Source organism: Scyliorhinus canicula, chromosome 2 (assembly GCF_902713615.1).
Source record: "Scyliorhinus canicula chromosome 2, sScyCan1.1, whole genome shotgun sequence".
NCBI classification, from domain to species: Eukaryota; Metazoa; Chordata; class Chondrichthyes; order Carcharhiniformes; family Scyliorhinidae; genus Scyliorhinus; species Scyliorhinus canicula.
This window is the reverse complement of record NC_052147.1, coordinates 64997143-65020569: the sequence shown is the minus strand read 5'-3', so window position 1 is coordinate 65020569 and position 23427 is coordinate 64997143. Positions and strand designations below refer to the sequence as shown.

The window sequence follows — 23427 nt, the reverse complement described above, 5'->3', positions numbered from 1 at the left end:
GTCTACAAGGAACTCAGTCCTGGTTCTATTTAGGTGCAAATTATCTGGCCTGCTCCATCTCCTCTAGAGCCACTCTCAATGTCCCAAGAATCTAAAGCCATCCATCCTGCACCATCTTTCCAGCTACAGATTCATTTGTTTTTTTACCGACTATTTGTATACTCATGTATTGGGGTACTGGGAGTAATCTGGAGATTTCTACTTTTGAGGCCCCGATTGCTAATTTCTTACCTAGCTCTGACTGCAGGACCACATCCCTCTTTCTGCTTATTTTGTTTGCACTAATGTGGATCGCCCCTGGAGACTTTCAGTGACATCTTTGACCCTGGAACCTTTACATCTGCAGCCACAGAAACACCCATCTATTCCCCTAACGAGTATTGCTCTTCTGGCCTTCCTGGTACACACTGTACAGATGAACCACCCATGGATTCATGGACTTGGGGTCTGGCTGAACTCCCCAGATGTACCATCATTCATCTGAATACAGGTTGGGGTGTGATATACTCATGGACTCCTGCACTATCTATTCTTTTTTTACTGCCCGAGGGTCACCTACTCCCTCTCTTTCTGCATGCTCTTAAGTTGCAGGGTCCACATCTACAATTGTGCTATGCAAGAAGCTCTCAACTTCACAGATACACCAGTGATGTCAGATACTGCTCAAACTCAGAAACCCAGAGTTCCAGCTCCTACAGCTGACGACAACGCCTGCACAAATGGTTATCCAGGACTCTGGAAGTATCCTGGAGTTCCCCCATAGTGCAGGGTATGCACATTCTGGAGGTTGGATCAGCCCTGCCACTTCAGCACTTATTCGATAACCTTACTCCTGTTAATAAATCTTGCTATTAATAAACCATGCTACTGTTAATAAACCGTGCTAATTCAGATAAATCCTACCATTACCTATCACAACGTACCAGTGGTAATATAAAAATAAATATAAAGATGATACTCACCTGCTACTTATTAATACTTAAATCATCCAATCAATGCTTTCCACCTGTACATATTTAACCTTAATTGATGCAATTGATCAGTGACAAAAACCCTCATCCATACTTTTGTTGCCTCTAGACTATTCCAATGTACTCCTGCCTCCCAAATTCTACCGCCTGTAAATTTGGTCATCCAAAACTCTGTTGCTAGTGTTTTAAATCATTCCAAGTCTCATTCCATGCCTCAATGTGTACCAAGTCATATTCACCCATCACTCCATAAGCTCCACCCACTCCCAATAAAGCAATGTCTTAATTTTAAAATTCTCATCCTTGTTTTCAAATCGCTCAACAGACTCACACCTTTCTATCTCTAATCTAAGATGGACGGCATGGTAGCACAGTGGTTAGCACTGTTGCTTCACTACGCCAGGGGCCCAGGTTCAATTCCCTGCTTGGGTCACTGTATGTGCAGAGACTACACATTCTTCCCGTGTCTGTGTGGGTTTCCTCTGGGTGCTCCGGTTTCTTCCCACAAGTCCCAAAAGACATACTTGTTAGGTGAATTGGACATTCCTAATTCTCCCTCAGTGTACCAGAACAGGCACCAGAGGGTGGCGACTAGGGGATTTTCACAGTGGCTTCATTGCAGTGTTCCACTAATAAAAGTTATCACTGCCCCACTGCTCTGAAACCCTGCTGATATCTGCACTCATTCAATTCTGGCCCGATTCTGAATCGCTCACCCTTAGGAGGCTATGTCTTCAGTTGCCTCGGACCCAAGCTCTGGAATTCCTCACTGCACCTTTTCCCCCCCCCAACCTGTTTCCTCTTTTAAGCTATTCCTTAAAGTGTTTCAGTGTCACATTTTGTTTTAAAATGCCCCTGTGAAGAGTTTTAGATCATTTATTATATTAAAGGTGCTGCACAAACAAGTTGTTGATTTAGCAATGCTTCTTCCTGCCCTCCACCTAGCATAATTCAGTCAGCCTGAACATTTGATGCCACAAGGATGGCTTGTGATGAAAAAGAAAGTTTAACATCAGTGCAGTAGAGGGTGCTGAAGGCTCACTGGAAGGCAATGTAACTCTTTCAAATCAGGCCCACACATGACTCCTTAATCGAGTGCACGTAATGGAAAAGTACATCTTTTCCAAGACAGATAACTCGGACTATAATTACTCTCAGGAGCACCATTTCAAAAAGGAGGATCGCAATTGGCTGGCTTTGTTATGAAAATAGTTAACCGTGTTCCCCGTTATTAAAGTATAAACCAGCTAGCAACAGGAAATTGCTGTTCATGTTTCCCAAAAGTGGCATTATATTGGTAGACCAAAGAGGATTAGCATGAAAATATATGGGGAAGAGCATTAAGTTCCTGTATGTACATGAAATATAGTTATGTAACCTGCCAGAAAAAATTTGGGCTCGTCTGTTCAAGCGCAAGTACATGTTTAACAGTATGTCAAGTCTTAATTACCGTCAAACAATCTCTTTGACACTGACAATTAGTAAGTGTAGGCTCTCATTCCTCAGGTTTTAATTATTCTGACAGTAGTGATGGAAAGGCAAAGGCAGCTTGAAATTTGCTTCAGGTGAATATCAAGAGTTTGGCAGCAATATTAAGCTATCATTTTCAAAAGTGTGAAATAACAGCAGCAATTTGATGATTTTATATGTAAATGCATGCTCTGAAAGTCATGAACCAGTGCAAATATTGTTTAGGTTTTTATGCTCCCATTTCCGCTAAAAGACAACTGCCACTAACTCTACCTCAACCTAAGTAATAGGCAATGGAAGATAAACAAATTTCTCAATAATAATATTACCGTTTATACTCGCGTAACATGCAACTTTTGAGCACCTAATTTGAAGCCTCAATTTCGGGGGTCGCATGATACGCGAGGTACAAAAATTGCGGGTGTGAAATGCTGGCCAAGATAAGTCACATAGCATCCAGTAGTTAATGAAACTGTTATACAGGTATTTATTTTTGAACATAATGATATATGAAACAGGAAAACATTGGTTATTTAACATTTATTAAAATGTAAAAACATCATTAAAACAAACTAATGCAGGTGAACTAAAATCCTTCGAATTCGCTTTCATTGTCATCGTCATCGTCAAATAAAGCTTGGAATTCTTCTTCATCGAGGCAGTCGTCATACTGATCATCTTCCAGGTTTTCAATATTTTCATCCTCTTCTCCTACATCTTCGAATAAATCATCTTCACTTCCATCCAAAGCATTTGCTATTCCACATTTTTTAAATGCTTTAACGATCAAATCGCCATCTATCCCAGCCCATGCCTCTTTTACCCACAAGCACAATAGAGCCAAATCCGGAGCCTTCACATTCCCTCCTTTCGTAAATGATTTCTCTCCTTCCATCATCCAGTCATTCCATTTCTTCCTTAGATTGTCTTTAAATGGCTTATTGATGGATACGTCAAGTGGCTGAACGACGCTAGTCAAGCCAGCTGGAATGATCTGTATATTGGCTGTATATTTCTTCGCTGATCTTTTCTCCATTTTTGCTAAGGGTCGATTGTGTCACCTGTTAGGTACCGTGACTATTTATTATCGGGTTTAGTTCCGTGATTAGAAACAGCAGAACAGCTGTTTCTCATTCGGCAGTTTTAGGCGGAAAGCTTACCCGAGTGTCAGCTGTCATGTCAAAAAAGTGACTCGCATGATACATGAGGTATACCATAAAAGCATGTTTTTGGGCCGAAAATTTAGGGGTCGCATGATACGCGAGATCGAAGGATACGCGAGTATATACGGTAATCACGGTGGCACTGGGCTAGGAACCGACACTCTCCTCCAGAGGAAAATATAGTGCCAGCCTTGCTTGAATAGGGCATGACTGCCCAATCCATTAAATGTATTAGCTTTACAGTTCAAGAACAAATTTAAAATGTGCATTTTAAGCTAATATTGGCAATTTTTGAAAAAGATTAAGAATGAACTTTGTGCCTTACAGCAAGCTGCAACAAACAGCAATTGAAAAATCATTTGCCAACACCGAACAATAAGTTACCATTTGACCTACATAGATACAGCCTAATTGGTCATGACCTTCAGATGGTTGCATTTACAGCAGAGCATTACATCATGGAAAATAAACATTGCAGAACATTAATGAAATTCTAAGATGACCAAGCCAGAAATCAGCGTGAAGGCATTTTTGTAAAACACACGAATGAGTGCAAGATGATAAATGTCAACCGATAAAACATCAAATAATGTAATCAATGCAATGAAAAGTATGTAACTGCAGATACAAGTCTGGTTTAAAGAATGCTTTGGATATTAATTTACTCCACTTTCTATCTCTTCAAACATTCGAGTCATTTTCTGAAAATGCAGTTTCAGGGACAAATAAATAGTGATATTCAAATAAAAACATAACCTCAATTGTTCAATCCTTTAGTTTTTTAAATAAAGATTGAATGTCTGCATTCAGCTGAGCAAGTTTATAATTGTTCGACGCCCAAGGGAAAGATCAACCACAGCTTTCTGAGGTGTTAACAGAATTGATAACTAAAATACTCAGATCAATAAAGTATGCCACAGCATCAAAACCTGTTTCTCCATTCAAAATGCAACAATTATAACTTTATATCTACCATTAATGCAACTGCAACTTCACAACACTCCTACTACATGGGAGCGAAACAAAATCTTTTCAACAAACCAGATGTATGGCCTCCTATTTGCAGGTCAACTATTAATATCACATAATAGCATCAAACAGCATTGGTCATCAGGAAGATTTTTTGAGGATATTTCAGAATATTTGGTGCCAGTGTTTTTTTTTGTTTTGTAAAGCAGGCAGCACCACAAAGACAATTAGAGGTCTACATAGAATATTGCTTCAGTGATGTGATTTGGTGGTGTAGCAAATCCAGTTGGAATTTCTGAAGTCAATGACCAGCTCTTTAGATTTGCTGGCATTGTTGTCGCTGCACCACTCCACTAGGTTCTCTATCTCCCTCCTGTATTCTGACTCATCGTTATTCAAGATCTGGCCCACTATGGTCGTATCGTCAGCAAACTTGTAGATGGAGTTCGAACCAAATTTTGCCACCAGTCGTGTGTGGAGAGGGAGTAGAGTAGGGGGCTAAATACGCAGCCTTGCGGGGCCCCGGTATTGAGGACTATTGTGGAGGAGGTGTGATTTATTCTTACTGATTGTGGTCTGTTGGTCAGAAAAGCGAGGATCCAGTTGCAGAGTGGGGAGCCAAGTCCTAGGTTTTGGAGCTTTGATATGAGCTTGGCTGGAATTATGGTGTTGAAGGCGGAGCTGGAGTCAATAAATAGGAATCTGATGTAGGAGTCCTTGTTGTCGAGATGCTCTAGGGATGAGTGTAGGGCCAGGGAAATGGTGTCTGCTGTGGACCAGTTGCGACAGTATGCGAATTTAAGTGCATCAAGGTGTTCTGGGAGTATGGAGGTGATGCGCTTCATGATCAACCTCTCGAAGCACTTCATTACGACTGAAGTCAGGGCCACCGGATGGTAGTCATTGAGGAACATTGCCTGGTTCTTCTTGGTACCGGTATGATGGCGGTCTTCTTGAAGCAGGTGGGGACCTCAGAGTGGAGTAGGGTCGGGTTAATGATATCCGCGAATACCTCTGCCAGCTGGTCCGCACTGGCTCAGTGTGCGACCAGGAATCCCATCCGGGCCCGTGGCCTTCCGAGCGTTCACTTTCAGGAAGGCCGATCTGACTTCGGAAGCTGTGATAGTGGGTATGGGTGAGTTATGAACCGAGCATAGAATGCATTGAGTTCATCGGGGAGGAGTGTGCTGCTGCCGGAGATACTGCTCAGCTTCGCTTTGTAGCCCGTTTTGTTTAGTCCTTGCCACAATCGCCGAGAGTCTGTCTGTGACTCTAGCTTGGTTTGATATTCTCTCTTGGCGTTTCGAATGGCTTTGCGGAGGTCGTACCTGGATTTCTTGTATAGGTCAGGGTCGTCTGTCTTGAACGCCTCAGATCTGTCCTTCAGTAGGGAGTCAATCTTGTGATTGAGCCATGGTTTCCAGTTGGGGAACGTACATACTGCTTTCTTTGGCACGCAGTCGTCCACACATTTGCTGATGAAGTCTGTGACGATGGTGGCATACTCATTTAAGTTGGTCGTTGAGTTCTTAAATATGGACAAGTTCACTGTCTCTAAGCAGTCACCTAAGAGCTCTTCTGTTTCTCGGACCAGCACTGCACAACCTTCTTAGCTGGATTCTCCCGCTTGAATTTCTGCCTGTATGCCGGGAGAAGGAGCACGGTCTTATAGTCCGATTTCCCAAAGTGCGGTCGGGGGATGGAATGGTAGGCGCCCTTGTTTTTTGAGTAGCAATGGTCAAGAGTGTTGTCGCCCCTAGTGGGACAGGAGATGTGCTGGTGGAATTTTGGCAGCACATTCTTGAGGTTGGCCTTGTTGAAGTCTCCGACCACGATGAACAAGGCCTCAGGATGTTCTGTTTTGTAGTTGTTTATAACTGTACAGTTCGTCCAGGGCCTTCCTCACTTCTGCCTGGGGTGGGATGTAGACAGCTGTGATAATGGCTGAAGTGAACTCACATGGAAGATAGTATGGGCGGCAGCACTTCACCGTCAGGTATTGCAGGCCCAGGGAGCAGTAGGTTGCCAGGGTCGCCACATCCAAGCACCAGGAGGAGTTGATGAGGAGGCAAACCCCTCCACCCTTCACTTTGCTGGATGACACAGTGCGGTCCGCCCGGTACATTGAGAAGCCTTCAGGTTGTATGGCACAGTCCGGTGAGGCGGGGGTGAGCCATGTCTCTGTGAAACAGAGCACACAGCAGAGCCAAAATTCTGGAACCCCCTTCGTAGCAGTAGCGTGGGTGTAGCTACAAAACATGGGTTCAAGAAAGTAGCCCCCTACTACCTTCTCAAGGGCAATTAAGGATGGGCAATAAATGATGGCTTTGCTAGTGATACCAGTATCTCAAGTAAATTTACCTAACATCCTCCCATTTTTATATTGGAAAATAATGCATTTTAAATAGACATAAAAATTAGGAATAGGCCACTCGGTCCAGCGAGCCTGCTCCGCCATTCAACACATCATATCTGATCTGATTGTAACCTCAACTCCACATTCCTGCCTACCTCCGATAGATTTTTGACAAGCAAAGGAGTGAAAAGTTATCCATCTCGACCTTAGAAATATTCAAGGTTCTGCTTTCACTACCTTTGAGGAAGAGTGTTGCAAAGAATCATGACCCCAAGAGAAAACACTTCTCCTCATCTGTCTTAAATGGGTGACCCCTTATTTTTAAACAGTGACCCCGAGCTCTATATTCTCCCGCAAAAGGAAACATCCTTTGCACATCCAATTTATCAAGACCCTTCAGGAAATTGAATGTTTCAATCAACTCTTCTAAACTCCAGAGGATACAAGCTCAGTTGCCCAACTATTCCTCAGAAGCCAATCCACCCATTCCAGTATTAGTCTGGTAGACCTTGGGAAGGAGGTGAACACTGTACACAGTCCTATGTGGTCTCACCAATGCCCTCTATAACTAGAGCATGATTCCCTACTTGTGTAATCAATTACCTTAGTAATAAACAATAACATTGTTAATTACTTGCTGTACCTGTACATTAACCTTTTGTGATTCATTCTCTGGGATACCTAGATCATTCTGCATTTCAGAACTCTGCAATCCCTCACCTAAGTAAATTTTTAAAAAGATTTTCCTGACAAATGGACAATTTCAAATTTGTCCACATTATACTCCATTTGCCAGATCTTTGTCCACTCAACCCATCTATATCCATTTGTAGCCTCCATATGTCCTCTTCACAACTTATTTTCCTACCTATCTTTGTGACATGAGCACATTTAGCAAGCATACCTTTGGTCCCTTCATCCATATGATTTATATAAATTGTAAAAACTTGAGTCCCTGTAGAAGTCAGGTATTTTAAATACACTTAATATAGGTAAGAAGGCTGTTTAAAGCATAAATATTAAATCCCAGTTTTAAAATGAAAGAAACATACAACTTCCAAACTCAGACATGAGTTTGGGAAACACAGAACCACTGATAAAAACATCACATTCTTTCAAGGGCATGGGCTGAATCCCATGGGCTGTAAGGTGGAATCATTAAAGGCTCCACTGTTCTGATTTCAGGCCAATTTCATTTTCATACTTTGACTTCAGCCGTTGACTTTTAAAGTTGTGTTCAGGCTATTGTCTCAGAAGATAATTCCTGTGATTCTTTGAAGAAAATCGAATTGTCTACAAACTACCTTTTATTTGAAGTTCATTGGTTACAACTTGAATTTCATTTAAAAGGTAGTTTGTAGACAATTTGATTTTCTTCAAAGAATCACAGGAATTATCTTCTGAGACAATAGCCTGAACACAACTTTAAAATTCAAAGGCTGAAGTCAAAGTATGAAAATGAAATAGGAATACAGAACTCTTTTCTAATTCTCTTCCTTTACTTTCTCTCTCTCTCTCTTTCTGTCTTGTTCTCTTTGTCTCTTTCCTGTCTCTTTCTCTCCGTCTCTTTCTGTCTTGTCTCTTTCTGTCTTTCTGTCTAAAATGGTGGCCAAATCATCCATGGATATACTATTTCATATCTGTCTTAAGCGATCCGATCACACCCCAATATAATCCTAATTGGTTTAAGCTATATTCAAAACACATTTGATTTGATAACAAGTCGTCCATCCTCACGATGCAACGCCACTTCCAATTGTTGCTTATCTGCAACAACTAAGACGTTATGTCATCTCATCATAAACTGTTTTTTTTACACAGTCTAAAATGTTTCGGCTTGCATACGTTATGGAATGTGGTTCAGGCTGTTATCACAAGTGGCCTGAAATCAGAACAATGGAGCCTTTAATGATTCCACCTTACAGCCCATGGGATTCAGCCCATGCCCTTGAAAGAATGTGATGTTTTTATCAGTGGTTCTGTGTTTCCCAAACTCATGTCTGAGTTTGGAAGTTGTATGTTTCTTTCATTTTAAAACTGGGATTTAATATTTATGCTTTAAACAGCCTTCTTACCTATATTAAGTGTATTTAAAATACCTGACTTCTACAGTCCCCAACACTGATCCTGGTGGTTCTCCATTCGTTATATACAGCCAACCAGAAAATGATCTATTTATGCCTACTCTTTCCTGTTAGTAAGCCAATATTCTATCTTGAGTCAGAAAATGGTATCCTGCAGTCAATTCTGGTTGAAAAACAAAACTGAGAAGCACCAGGGGTAAGTAAAAGTCAGAGCCATCTTAATAAAGGCAAGTGATAAGCAATTATAATAATACAAGGATAAATAAGCCGAAGTAGAACTAGAAAAGGACACCGAGGTAAGGCAAGAGGATCATTTTTTAAGACAAAGTAATTTGAAAAGTTAGCAAGTAAGACAAAATACATAGGAAATAGGAGAAGTAGGCAATTCAGCTCTTCGAGCTGCTCTGCCATTCAATCAGATCATGGCTGATTTCTTCCTGGTCTCAAATCCATCTCCATGCCTGTTGCCTCTATCTCTTTAATCCATTTTATTTTTAAAATCAAAGGGGCAATTTAGCATGGTCAATCCACCTACCTTGCACATCTTTGGGTTGTGGAGGTGAGATCTACGCAGACACGGTGAGAATTTGGAAACTCCACACAGACAGTGAACCAGGGCCGGGATTGAACCCGGGTCCTCAGCGCCGTGAGGCAGCAGACCAAATGTGCCATCATGCCGCCCACAATTCTTTTTTTTTTTTTTTTTAAATCAGAAATATATCTATCGCCTTCTTGAAACCATTTAATGATTCAGACTCCACCACTCTCTGCCAGTAGTTCCTCCTCCTCCTCACTTTTAAATTTACCACCTCTCAACCAATATCTACGACCTCTCATTCTAGATTGCCCCAAAAGGGGGAACATTTGGTCTATGTTTACTATATCAATCCCTCGTAGTATTTCATATATCTCGATAAGATCCCCTCACATTCTTCTGAACTCCAGCAAGTATAAGCCCAAACTGTTCAATCTCTCCTCATATGTGTTATGGGTCAGGGTTTATAGAATCCCAAAGTGTATCATGGAGTTCACCTGACCCACAACTTTTAATAGATTGTGGTACGGGGGAGCACACTGCTCACTCTACAGGTATGGTACAGCAGAAATGGACCAGTATTTTTTTTAAAACAAAACAATGTTTATTCTATGACCTCAAGTCAACCTTTCTAAAACAAACAGTGAACATCTTAGCAACCAGTAAATCAAACACCCCCCCTCAAAGAATACAACTCTAAGTCATCTGTATGCTGTCCTTTTAACACCTAGAAGACTTAACAAACCTTCAAACAGAAGCACATCAGATTTACATTCATTACTGAAAACATTTATACTTCTGAATTCACCAAATGATTCAGAGATAGTCCTTCATGGCAGAGATCAACAGTACAGCTGCTTTGTCTGACTTCAGCTGCAACACACTGAAAAACGAAACCAAAAGGACAGACACACCCAAGCTTTTCTCAAAGTGAAACTAAAAAGCAGAGCCAGAGCTCAGCTCCACCCACACTCTGACATCACTGCAGCAACATGGGCAGCCAAACATTTCTTAAAGCGACATTCTCGTGACATACGTCAACCCTTTTATCCCCAGAATCAATCTGGTGACTCTCGTCTGAACTGCATCCAATGGCACCACATTCTTCCTTAAATAAGGAGACCAAAACGGGACACAATACTCCAGGCGATTAAGTTCAAGACATGGCAGGTGAGAACAGCCGAATATGTGACCTGCCATTGAATCATGGACCATACCAGCAACCTTAATGACATGTGAAGCAACAAGTGCTCCCAACTGCAGAAACTGGAATTCCAGCAGCAGCTGGAGGCACTGTGACACTCCGCAAGGCTGGAAGTTACGTGGGTAGCATATTTAAAGAGGTGGTCACACCGCAGTTCGGGACTGGAGGAAAGAAGGGTGACCATCAGGCAGTTCAAGAGAAATATGCATTTAGTGCAGGAGTCCCCTGCGGTCCTGCTCTCTGATCAGTTTTCTATTTTGGAAGCTGGTTCCTTAACAGCCTGACTGTACAGGAGGGGAAGGAGGAAGGAAGAGCAATAGTGAGAGGGGATTCATTAGTTATGGGAACAGATAGGGGATTCTGTAGCCGTAGCCACAGATGTAACTCCAGGGTCATGTGTGGCCTCCCTGGGGCCAAGTCAGGATGTCCCTGAACAGCTTCAGGGCATCCTAAAGGGGAGGGTGATAAGCCAGAGGTCATGGTGCACGTTGTTGTGAACGATACAATAGAATAAAGAATAAGGTCTTGCATCAAGAATTCAGGGAGCTGGGCAGCAGAAGCTGGGCAGCAGATTAAAGAGTAGGACCTCAAAAGGTTGTAATCTCTGGATTACTCCCAGTGCCACATTGCTTGCGAGTACAGAAATAGAAGAATAGGGCAGATGAATGAGTGGCTCATGAGTTGTTGCAGGAGGGAGAGCTTTAGATTCCTCGATCACTATGATAGTTTCTGGGGAAGGTGGGACATGTACAAGCGGGATGGTCTGCACCTGAACCAGAATGGGACCAATATCCTTGCTGGTGGATTTCCTAATGTTATTAGGAGTTTAAACTAGTTGTGCAGAGGGAAGGGAATTCAGAGCATTAATAGAATAGGGGCACAAAGGAACCGAGACAGAGGGAGTTCAGTCATGTTGAGTTCCAAGGGAGTCAGCGAGGCTGAATGGCCTCTGCTCTAAAGCGAGGAGTATTATAGAACATACAGTGCAGAAGGAGGCCATTCGGCCCATCAAGTCTGCACCGACCGACTTAAGCCCTCACTTCCACCCTATCCCCGTAACCCAATAACCCCTCCAAACCTTTTTGGTCATAAGGGCAATTTACCATGGCCAATCCACCTAACCTGCACATTTTTGGACTGTGGGAGGAAACCGGAGCACCCGGAGGAAACCCACGCTGACACGGAGAGAACGTGCAGACTCCGCACAGACAGTGACCCAGTGGGGAATCGAACCTGGAACCCTGGCACTGTGAAGCCACAGTGCTATCCACTTGTGCTACCGTGCTGCCCCAAAAGGCAGACTTATAGGGAAGACTAATGAGTTAAGCGCATATATTGACATGTGGAATTGTGATATTTTTGCCATCAGAGAAGTGGTTAAAGGAGGGGCAGGACTAGCAACTCAACATTCCGGCATGTAGGATCTTCAGGGGAGGGTGTAAAAGAGGTGGTAATGTTGCATTATTAAAGAAGTCAGTTGCTGCAGTAAGGAGGGACGATACCTTGGAAGGGTCTTGAAACAAAGCTTTGTGGGTGTAGCAGGGAAATAAAAGCATTGACGGGTAGTATTAGGGAGAATCCCAAGAAGGGGACGAAGATAACTAGGGAAGAGTAGAGCCTATTTGAAACCAAGGGGGTAATCTGCGCCTGGAGCCGGAGGACATTGGTAGGGTGTTAAATGAATATTTCACGTCTGCTTCACTTGGGAGGGGGAAGATGTCGGTAAAGAATTCAGGGGGGAGGGACTGCAAGGTTCTTGAACAGCTCTGAGGAGGCACTAGAAGTTTTGGCAGGCTTAAAAGTGAACAAATCTTCAGGTCTGAATGAGTTGTATTCCAGGCTGCTGTGGAAGTCAAGGGAGGAAATTACAGGACTCTGACCCTAACTTTTAATTTCTCTCTGGCCACAGGGGAAGTGCCAGAGGACTGGAGGACGTTGTGGTCCCACATTTCAAGAATGGTGGTAGAGATTATCCAGGGAATTACAGACCAGTGAGTCTCACATCTGTGATGTGGAGATATCGACGTTGGACTGGGATGGGCACAGTAAGAAGTCTTACAATCAGGTTTAAGTCCAACAGGTTTGTTTCGAATCACTAGCATCTCACATCAGTGGTAGGGAAACGGTTGGAGAAAGTTCTGAAGTAGAAAATCAATCATCACTTGGAGAAGCAAGGTTTGATCAGGGATAGTCAGGATGGTTTTGCAGAGGGAAGTCATGCCTAACAAATTTGACTGAATTTTAGAGGTGGTGATCAGCTGTGTGGATGAGGGCCGTGATAAAATTGTCCCAGTGTCCAAAAAAATGCATGTTAGGTGGGATTATAGGGCTACAGAGTAGGACAGGGGAACAGGCCACGGTTGCGTGCTCTTTCTGACTTGATGGGCCAAATGGCCTCCTATTTTGTAGTGCAGTTGTTGTAGTTTATATGGATTTCCACAAAGCATTTGACAAGATCCCACATGGATGAAGGTAAAAGCACATGGGATCCAGGGTAACTGGCCTAGTAGTAGGAGACAGAGAGTGGTGGTAGAAAGCTGTTTTTGTGTAGAGGCCGGTGGTCAGTGGCATACCGCAAGGGTCAGTGCTAGGTCCCTTATTGCTTGTGAGATACATGTAAACAATATGGATGAGAATTGGGGGTGGAGGGGAAAAGAGATGACAAGCAAGTCTGTGGATGACACAAAGATTGGCAGGGTGCTTAATAGCGAGAAAGAAGGTCTTAGGTTGCAAAGAGATACAGGGTTGGTAGGTGGGCAGATCAGCAGCAGATGGAATTTAACCCTGAGAAGTGCAAGGTAATGGGGCAGCAGGGTAGCATGGTGGTTAGCATAAATGCTTCACAGCTCCAGGGTCCCAGGTTCGATTCCCGGCTGGGTCACTGTCTGTGTGGAGTCTGCACGTCCTCCCCCTGTGTGCGTGGGTTTCCTCCGGGTGCTCCGGTTTCCTCCCACAGTCTAAAGATGTGCGGGTTAGGTGGATTGGCCATGCTAAATTGCCCGTAGTGTCCTAATAAAAAAAAAGTAAGGTTAAGGGTATAGGGTGGATATGTGGGTTTGAGTAGGGTGATCATGGCTCGGCACAACATTGAGGGCCGAAGGGCCTGTTCTGTGCTGTACTGTTCTATGTAATGCACTTTGGAAGGAATAATAAGACAAGGGGATATTCAACGAAACAGTAGGATCTTGGTGTGTTTGTCCAGAGATCCCTGAAGGCAACAGAACAGATTAATAGGGTAGTTAAGGTGGCATTTGGGACACTTGCCGTCATCAGTTATGGCATAGACTTCCTGGTGGGAGTCTGGAATGCACTGCCTGGGAGGGTAGTAGAGGCTGACAACCTCAACTTTTAAAAAGGTACGTTGATGACCACTTGAAACGTCATAACATTCAAGGCTACTGCAAAGTGCTGGAAAGTGGGAGTGTGGATCTAGTGTAGTTTTGTTGGTGCAGACTTGATGGGCCGAAGGGTCCCTTCTGTACTCTGACTCTATGCCAATATGTTACCCTCCCCACAGCATGAGCCTTTATTTTCCACAATAAGCGTTTTTGTGGCACTTTACCAAATGCCTTTTTAAAATCCAAGTACAGTACATCTACCTGATCCCCTTTATCCACAGCACGTCACTTCTTCAAAGAACTCCAATCAATTGGTTAAACAAAAAAAAACTGTGTTGAGTCTGCCTAGTTATCTTAAATTTATCCAAGTGCCCTGGTATAATGTCTTTATTAACATTTTCCCTATGACAGATGTGAAGCTGTGGCCTGTACTTTCCTGCTTTTTGTCTCCCTCGCCTTTTGAATAAAGGAGCTACATTACTATTTTCCAATGGAACCATCCCTAAATCTAGGGAACTTGGAAAATTGAAACCAACACGTCAATTATCTCACCAGTCACTTCTTTAAGATCCTAGGATGAAGTGTATCGACCTGGGGATTGTCATCCCATAGCTACAACAATTTGTTCAGCACCACTTCCCTGCTGATTATAAAATTTTATTGACTTCCCCCTACGTTCCATTTTCTAATTTATAGCTATTTCTGGGATGCTACTTGCATCTTCTGTGTTTAAGATCATTGCAAAACATCTGTTGAGTTCATCTGCCATCTCCTTATTTTCCATTATTAATTCCCAGACTTGCTTTCTATTGGACCAGTACTCACTTTGTTTTAAATACTAACAGCAACGCTCAACATATCTACATATTTCAAGCTAGTTTTCTCTCATACTCTAATTTCCCCTTCTTATGAATCTTTTAGTCACGCTTTGCTGTTTTTATATTCTGTCCAAACTTCTGAACTGCCATCCATTTTGCACAATTGTGTGCCTTTTCTACAGTCTTTATTTTTTTTTTAGTTAACTACGGGTGGTGGGTCCTCTTTCTCGAGAATTTCTCTCTTTGGAATAATCCATTGTGCATTCTGTAATATCCCATTAAATGTCTGCCACTGCATCCCGATTGATCTATCCCATAACCTAATTTACCAGTTCACTTTAGATAGCTCTGTTTTCATAATTAGCCTTATTTAAGTTTAAAAAGCTAGTCTTAAACACTCTTCACTCCCTCAAATTGAATGAAAAATGTAGTCATATTATGATTGCTGTGAGGGACGCCTTCACTATGAGGTCAGGAATTCATCCTACCCCGTCCTACAATACCACATCTGGTTGGTGCCAGGATGTGCTGTTCTAAGAAACTATCCTAAAAACCTTTCATGAATTTATCATCCAGGCTACCATTGCCCACATGATTGTTTCCAGCCTATATGTAGATTAAAACCCGCATGATTATATCTTTCTGACAAGCTCAAATTATTTCATAGAATTTACAATGCAGAAGGAGGCCATTCGGCCCATCAAGTCTGTACCAGCTCTTTGAAAGAGCACCCTACCCAAGCCCACACCTCCACCCTATCCCCATAACCCAGTAACCCCACCCAACACTAAGGGCAAGTTTGGACACTAAGGGCAATTTAGCATGGCCAATCCACCTAACCTGCACATCTTTGGACTGTGGGACGAAACCGGAGCACCCGGAGGGAACCCACGCACAAACGGGGAGAACGTGCAGACTCCACACAGTCACCCGAGATCACTATCGAACCCGGGTCGTGGCGCTGTGAAGCAGCAGTGCTACCCACTGAGCCACCGTGCCGCATAACACAAACCTCAGTGAGATATAAATCTTAATATTAGGGTGTGAAATACAAAATATTCTTAATTTAAATTGTGACTGTTTCTGCAAGCATCAGTGGGTTACACTGTCACAGCCAGCAATAAAATTAGAATTAGAATTAGAACAGTACAGCACAGAACAGGCCCTTCGGCCCTCAATGTTGTGCCGAGCAATGATCACCCTACTCAAGCCCACGTATCCACCCTATACCAGTAACCCAACAACCCCCATTAACATTATTTTATTTATTTTTTTATTTTATTTTTTTAGGACACTAAGGGCAATTTAGCCTGGCCAATCCACCTAACCCGCACATCTTTGGACTGTGGGAGGAAACCGGAGCACCCGGAGGAAACCCACGCACACACGGGGAGGACGTGCAGACTCCGCACAGACAGTGACCCAGCCGGGAATCGAACCTGGGACCCTGGAGCTGTGAAGCATTGATGCTAACCACCATGCTACCATGCTGCCCCGAAAATTAGAGTGCCAAAAACAATTGCAGCAGAGAGAGAAAGAAATAAAGAACTTAGAGTCATAGTTTTTACAGCATGGAAAGAGGCCCTTTGGTCCATCATTTCCTTGCTGGCCATCAAGTACCTACTCCCATTATCCAGGACTTGGTCCATAGCCTTGCATGCTCCTGCATAAGTGCTCACTCAAATACCTCTCAAGTATTGGGAGGGTTCCTGTCTCTACCACCCTTTCCTTTCAGGCAGAGAGTTCCAGATTCCACCTTCCACACCCCCCCCCCCCCCCCCCCGGCAGTGAAAAAGATTTTCCTCACAACCCTTCAAAACCTCCTGCCCCTTACATTAAATCCAAGCCCCCTGGTTACTGACCCCTCCGCTAAGGGGAAATGTTCCTTCCTATCCACCGTATCTATGCCCCTCATAATTTTATACACCTCAATCAGGTCCCCTCTCTGTCTTCTCTGCTCCTTGGAAAACAATCCCAGCCTATCTGGTCACTCGACAGCTGAAACACTCCAGCCCAGGCAATATCCTGGTTCATCTCCTCTACACCCTCTCCAGTGCAATCACTTCCTTCTATAGTGTGGCGACCAGAACTGCACACAAGTACTCCAGCTGTGACCTAACAAGCGATTTATACAGATCCATCATAATCTCCCCGCTCTTATATTTTATGCCACAGTTGGGCAGCACGGTGGCGCAGTGGGTTAGCCCTGTTGCCTCACGGCACCGAGGTCCCAGGTTCGAGCCTGGCTCTGGGACACTGTCCGTGTGGAGTTTGCACATTCTCCCAGTATTTGTGTGGGTTTCACCCCACAACCCAAAGATGTGCAGGGTAATGGACTGAACACACTAAATTGCCCCTTAATTGGAAAAAAATGAATTGGTTACACTAAATTTATTTTTTAAAATATTTTATGCCCCAGTTAATAAGTATCCAATATGCCTCCTTAACCACCTTATCTACTTGTCCTGCTGTCTTCAGGGATCTATGGATATGCACATCAAGGTCCCTCTGCTTTTTTGTATTTTCTAAGGTCCTACCATTCATTGTATATTCCTTGCCTTGTTAGTCCTCCCAAAATCATTGAACAAAGGTCATTCAGCCCATTGAGTTAGCACCAACCCACTGAAAGCTCATCCTACCAAGGCCCACTCCCCGCCCTACCCCAGTAACCCACGTAGGGGCAATTTAGCATTTTCAGTCCACCTAACCTGCAGGTCTTTGGACTGTGGGAGGAAACTGGAGCACCCAGAGGAAACCCATGCAGACACGGGAAGAATGTGCAAACTGCACACAGTCACTCACCTAAGTTCAGAATTGAACCTGCGTCCCTGGTGCTGTAAGGCAGCAGTCCCAACCACTGTCACCGTGCCGCATTATCTCTCACGTTTCAGAATTAAATTCCATTTGCCACTGTACTGCCCATCTAACAAGCATGTCTATATCATTCTGTAATCTAAGGCTTTGCTCCTCACTATTTACCACACCGCCAATTTTTGTGTCATCTGCAAACTTACTGATCAAACTTGCATTAATATTGTGCCATTCATAACCTTAGAACATCCCAAAGCATTTTACAGCCAATTAAGTACTCTTGAATTGTAGTCACTACTGTGTCTACACTCACACGTTATTGCACCATTATTGAGATGATGCTCAAGTTCAACTGTTTTGCGTTTGCAAGTGCAGTACCTCGTCAGTGTTGAAGAGGAAAAATTGATAGAAAAGCGAGCATCAACAAAACTTTTACTTGATTTCAAAGCACATTATGAGCAGTGGCATTTCAGGTGCCAAGGATACAAAAGCCCCGAGGTGACTATTCTGGAGAAATGTTTCTATCTAAACCCAGCAACGGGCAGGCAGGATGGGTTCTCCAAATCAGGATTGGAGTTTCTGGGGAGTGGGTGAAGTAGGTTTATACTATGTTTCGGAGTTAATGTAATGCTGTAACACTTTCACACCAACTGAAAAGATAAGTCTTAAAATTGTCTCACCAATCTGGACATTGCTACTGAAGTTGGTCAAGATGTCCACAACTGTTCTACGTTGTGTTTGTGCCTATGTTATGCTAGTAACATTTTACAGTTTCTTCATGTATAATAGGTTGAATAATTAAGTACTGAGTGATAGTAATCGCTTATAAACCTTTTCATAATTTATTAGAAATGTACAAGTCAATTATAAACAGCTTCATGGTTTCTTGTAATTTGTTATAAAATAATTACCTGGATAGAAGAATATTGCAATTCTGGGCTCTTCTTCCATCAATTACTGACAGTTCTTTGACTTTCTTGGTGGAATTAAAGGAATCTTCATTGGCTTCTGTTTCTTTCTGTAGGCCAAACATGTTTACAATAGTAAATAAACTGAAATGCGCTATCAGAATATTTAATTGCCCAGGTAAAGCTCTATTCATGCGGCCACATTCATAGCATGTTTGTCAATAAATTTGGAGTATCAAATCGAACTGTTTCTAGTCATTTGGATAGTTCTATAAACGTTTTGAGACTTAAAAAGGTAAAAATAGTTAAGGATATTTCCAAAGAAAGTTAGCTCTGGATGTCGATTTATTTTTCAAAATAAAGATAGTCCCATTGACCAATGTATTCTCACCAAGCTAAGTATGACCTTAGTGAATTGGCCTAGTTACTCACTTCAGATCAAAGTTTTAGATTAGATTTAGGGACAGGAATAGATAAAATTCTGACAGAAATTCTAAAACAGTCGCAGAATATTTCCTCAGCTTGACTAATTGCGGGTGACAACTAAGTAGTTGCTGCCAGTATTGATATAAATTACAAAGCAATTTTTGTAGAATTTAGCAAAATATTATTTTAAAATATTGCAAGTATCTGTAAATAAACTATCTAATTTGAAACACAAGTATGAAGACCATAAAGGTCTTGGATAATCGATGCCATGGTGATAGGTATTAACTGGAACAATTAGCTTTGCATCCCTGATGAGGGGGGAAAAAAATCAAGTTAGAATTCATTCCTGATGACTCCTCTGACCCTTGCTCAAAAGTGTGCAAGGGTAGACACTGGATGAGTGTCAGAGATAGCCTTCAGAGGTGCTTGCAGAATTAACCAACAATGTCTAGGCTCAGACACGAAGAATGGTTAAAGATTTGAGTAAATTCAGGAGCATCTACATATATGGATCTTTAATGAATGTAATTGTACACAAGGCCTTTATATCATATTCAATAGTTGTATAATTTCAGAAATCGGTGGTTCAATGTAGAATATATAACAAGTCCAAATGCAGTAATAAATTCTACATTTAGCATTTTAAATGGTCACATCCTTCCTTCCGTAAATGCACGTTCAGTATGACCAATAACTTGTTCATAAACTAAAATTTGGAACTTTTGCATTTCAGAAAGATTAGGTGCAAAGCACAAGAGTTCACCATCATTTATGAGCACTTATGAAGTTAATCTAGGTTTTATTAATTAACTTTGCACAGATTTTGCTAATACTATCACTGATCATAATGCATGTTGCTGTAATTAAATTGTACTTCATTAAACAAATATCAGAGACATTGTCTCCAATAACTTTTAATAAAACAAAGTTAATCTGTACAACATTCGAATTCCAAATTATTCAAAAATTAGGTTGCAGAAGTAACATTGATTATGTGCCCTGATAAATTATTCAGTTCTATTTATACCGTTGCAATGTTTTCACTCGATTGTAAAATATTGCATGAATTGACCTGTTACCATACCATAAGACCTTAAGACATAGGAGTGGAAGTAAGGCCATTCGGCCCATCGAGTCCACTCCGCCATTCAATCAGCTGTACATACAAATGTACAGCTGAACATTCTCAATAAAACCAGTGACATATGCTCTCTACCAAAACTAACTTCAACGTGCATTTTCACCGTTAAAAACCTTATGCTGAGATTTATACATAAGTAGACTCCTTCCGCTTTATTAAAGCGCATGCTTACCTGTTTGGAATGATTGCTCAGAAAGAAGTCCTAAATGCAGGCCAAAGGCAAAAGGAGGATAACAGGTAGCATCAGTTAATAGCAATAAAAAAAATGCAGTTCAGTGATTGTTGCAAAAATGGGAAATAAAATAAGACACAGCACAGTAACGTAAAGAATTTTCAAAACAAAAATGTGATTGGAGATGGGTGTGCATCAAGCAAGAATGCCATCTGCCAAAGTTAACCCTTTCACCATTACAAGAAAGCTCAGGCACAGTAAAAGTTACGGATGAGTGCATGTTCATTCAGAACCTAAATAATAATAATCAAACTACATATTTCAAATATAGTCTGTTCACAGAATGGCAAAATGGATATGAAATTTAAAATGATCGTAAGGGACAATTTAAATTTGTAACACTTAAATCCAGTGAAAACTAACACCATTTTAGTAATTTTTACTACAGCTTGGAAACATGCCCATATTGCTGAAAGGGTTTAAGAGTGTCTTGAGTGTGTTGGGCAATAAGCAGTAATATTGTTCATTATAAAGCAACAAGCTATAGCATGCAAATCAGAGTCAATTTAAAAATGTCATATCTACATTTCTGCAATACCAGTACTTCTTGCAAAAGGCGATTCACACCATGTTGAAAACATTTTAAGCAGAAGAAAAGAATACGCTTGAAATTCAAAATGCATGGAAATATAGCAAGTCTAGAATGAGAAGCTTTTTGTGTCTCTTTGCCCAGAGCAGCGCAGAACTAATTACATTGTCCTATTCTCTGTGGCCCAGTAGATTCTTCTGCTTCACTGTTTGTTCATGCCTTTAAAAAGGTGCAACGATCTCTGTCACAAATACTTTGATGCTCTACCAACTCTGAGCATAAAGAGATTTCCACTAGTTTCCCTCTTTCAGTGAGGATCTCTGATTAATTAGTCCTCATCAATGGCTCAGCATGCAGAGAATCTAGTCTTTCACAAGAATACAAGAAATAGGAGTAGACCATACGGTCAGTCAAGCCTACTCCACCATTCAATATGATCACGGCTGATCTTGAGCTTCAGCTCCATGTTCCCGCGCACACCCCATTTCCCTGAGAGATCAAAAATCGGTCTATCCCACCCTTCAATTATAGAGCATTCACAATTCTCTGGTGCAGAGCGCTCCAAAGATTTACAACACTGAGTGAAGTAATTTTTCCTAACCACAGTCCTAAATGATTGGCCCCTTATCTTGAGGCAGAGTCCCTGTGTTTAGGATCCCTAAGCGATACAATTTCTCAGTGCCCGTCCCATCAAATCATCTCAGAATTGTGTCAGTTTCAATGAGACCGCCTCTCATTCTTCTAAACACCAGAGAATATGCACCCCAATTTACTTAACCTCCATCGTAGGGCAGCCCTCTTATCCCAGGGACCAATCTAGTGACCCTTGCTGTATTGCCATTAGTCCCCATTCAAAAAAAATAAATTCATGCCTCCATTGAACACAACAACATGAGTCTGTTGAACCTCCTCAGCTTATCTGCAGCATTGAAATTTGGCACAGTATCAATCTGCTGTCTTTCTGGTAGGCATTCTAAACAAAGTTTAGATCATGCTGCTGACTCTGCTGAATTATTGGAAGTATGCTGGATAACTAGTCCATCTATTATTACAATGAACATGTTGCATTAATTGCTAAATATTATTAAAGAAATGTATTGTTCCATTGCTAATACATAGATACTATGGGCGGGATTCTCCGGTCTCCCAGCCGCATGTTTCTCGGCATGGGAGGCAGTGTGCTGTTTGCTGGCGGAGGGATCCTCTGCTCCTGACGCTGTTAATGGGATTTCCCATTGAAGCCACTCCACGCTACTGGGAAACCTGCAGGTAGGGGTGCGCTGCTGGCAGGAACAGAGAATTCCGTCGCCAGTGAACGGCCAAAGAAATCTGGCCTATATATTTCACAGTAATCCAATCTGCTGCTGAGAAACAGAACAATGTAAACACATTTATTTGACCATAAATAATTTATTAAGAATTGATTTGGTCAACACATGGCTTTATGCGCTCTCTTTTATGCCAATGTTTGCTCCAGCTTCTGAACTTCATTTAGGTTAGTTACCTGTTGCCTTTGGTAAGCAGAAAATGTTTTCTCGATGTCTTCCAAGTCAAGTACTTTGAAAACATTCAAATCATCAATTTCTGTCCAGATTGTTTCTGCAAGTTTGTTCTATAAAAAGCAATTCAAAAACTTTAATTCTGATGAAAAGTTCAAAATGCAGATCATCGTTGTTCAAAAATTATAGTTTGCTGTTTCTTGTTACATATTTTCAATTTGTTGTTGAACACAGGTCATGTAATTGCATACATATTGTAAGCCTACCTACCATAGGTCTTAATTTGAAAAATGGAAATATTAGGAAGACTAACAGTTCAGTAAAATCTAAATAATTTCAGTCAATGCAAATAAAACAATTTTACTTAATTCTCATTAGACAAGATTATTAAAACCAAAAATGGTATATCCTACTGTTACTTATAATGTTAATTGTGTATAACTCACCTCTTGTAACTTGGACCAGTTGAAGGACTTTAAAGCATTTCCCGGTTGTGGAATATTTTTCTTCTTGAGTCCTGGACCCAATGGGGCTCCAGGAGGAGGTAGAATACCACCCAATAGTGACAGACCTGGAGGTGGAGGTGGTCCGCCTGGGGGAGGGGGTGGTGGTGGGGGTGGTGGTGGCACAAATCCACCTAGTGGTGGTGTTGCTGGAAGAGGAGGGACATCACCTACTGACAGAAGTGCAGAAGGCGACATTGGACCACCAGGGGCTCCAGGTGTTGAAAGGGGGCCGCCAGGAACTCCAGAATACCTTGCTCTCTAAAATTGAAGCAAAATTGCAAAGACAGCATTAGGCAAAGTGCTCTCCATGTTTTAACACCATCTACTTCAGACACTTTTGTGGTAAATGGTAGCCATACCAATCAATATATTCACGTTCTCAACACATCTCCACAGTCAAATTTGATATATGTGGTTTTTCAACCATGTACCACAACTAACTGAACATATTGTAAAGAAAGTAC

The 23427-nt window shown here is 41.9% G+C and overlaps 1 protein-coding gene across 7 annotated transcripts in view; it reads right to left on the bottom strand.

The window, feature by feature from the left end:
• LOC119954719 (disheveled-associated activator of morphogenesis 1-like) overlaps positions 1-23427 on the bottom strand; it is a 211883-nt gene that overhangs the window by 34557 nt on the left and 153899 nt on the right. For 6 of the 7 annotated variants that reach the window (XM_038780252.1, XM_038780224.1, XM_038780258.1 and 3 more), the window contains 4 exons: positions 22904-23221; positions 22463-22570; positions 20370-20399; positions 18631-18737 (listed from right to left, as the gene is read on the bottom strand). In XM_038780252.1, coding sequence (XP_038636180.1) covers positions 18631-18737; positions 20370-20399; positions 22463-22570; positions 22904-23221 — 563 coding nt within the window. The remainder of the gene's footprint in view (positions 1-18630; positions 18738-20369; positions 20400-22462; positions 22571-22903; positions 23222-23427) is intronic. The other variant, XM_038780277.1, reaches the window with a different exon arrangement.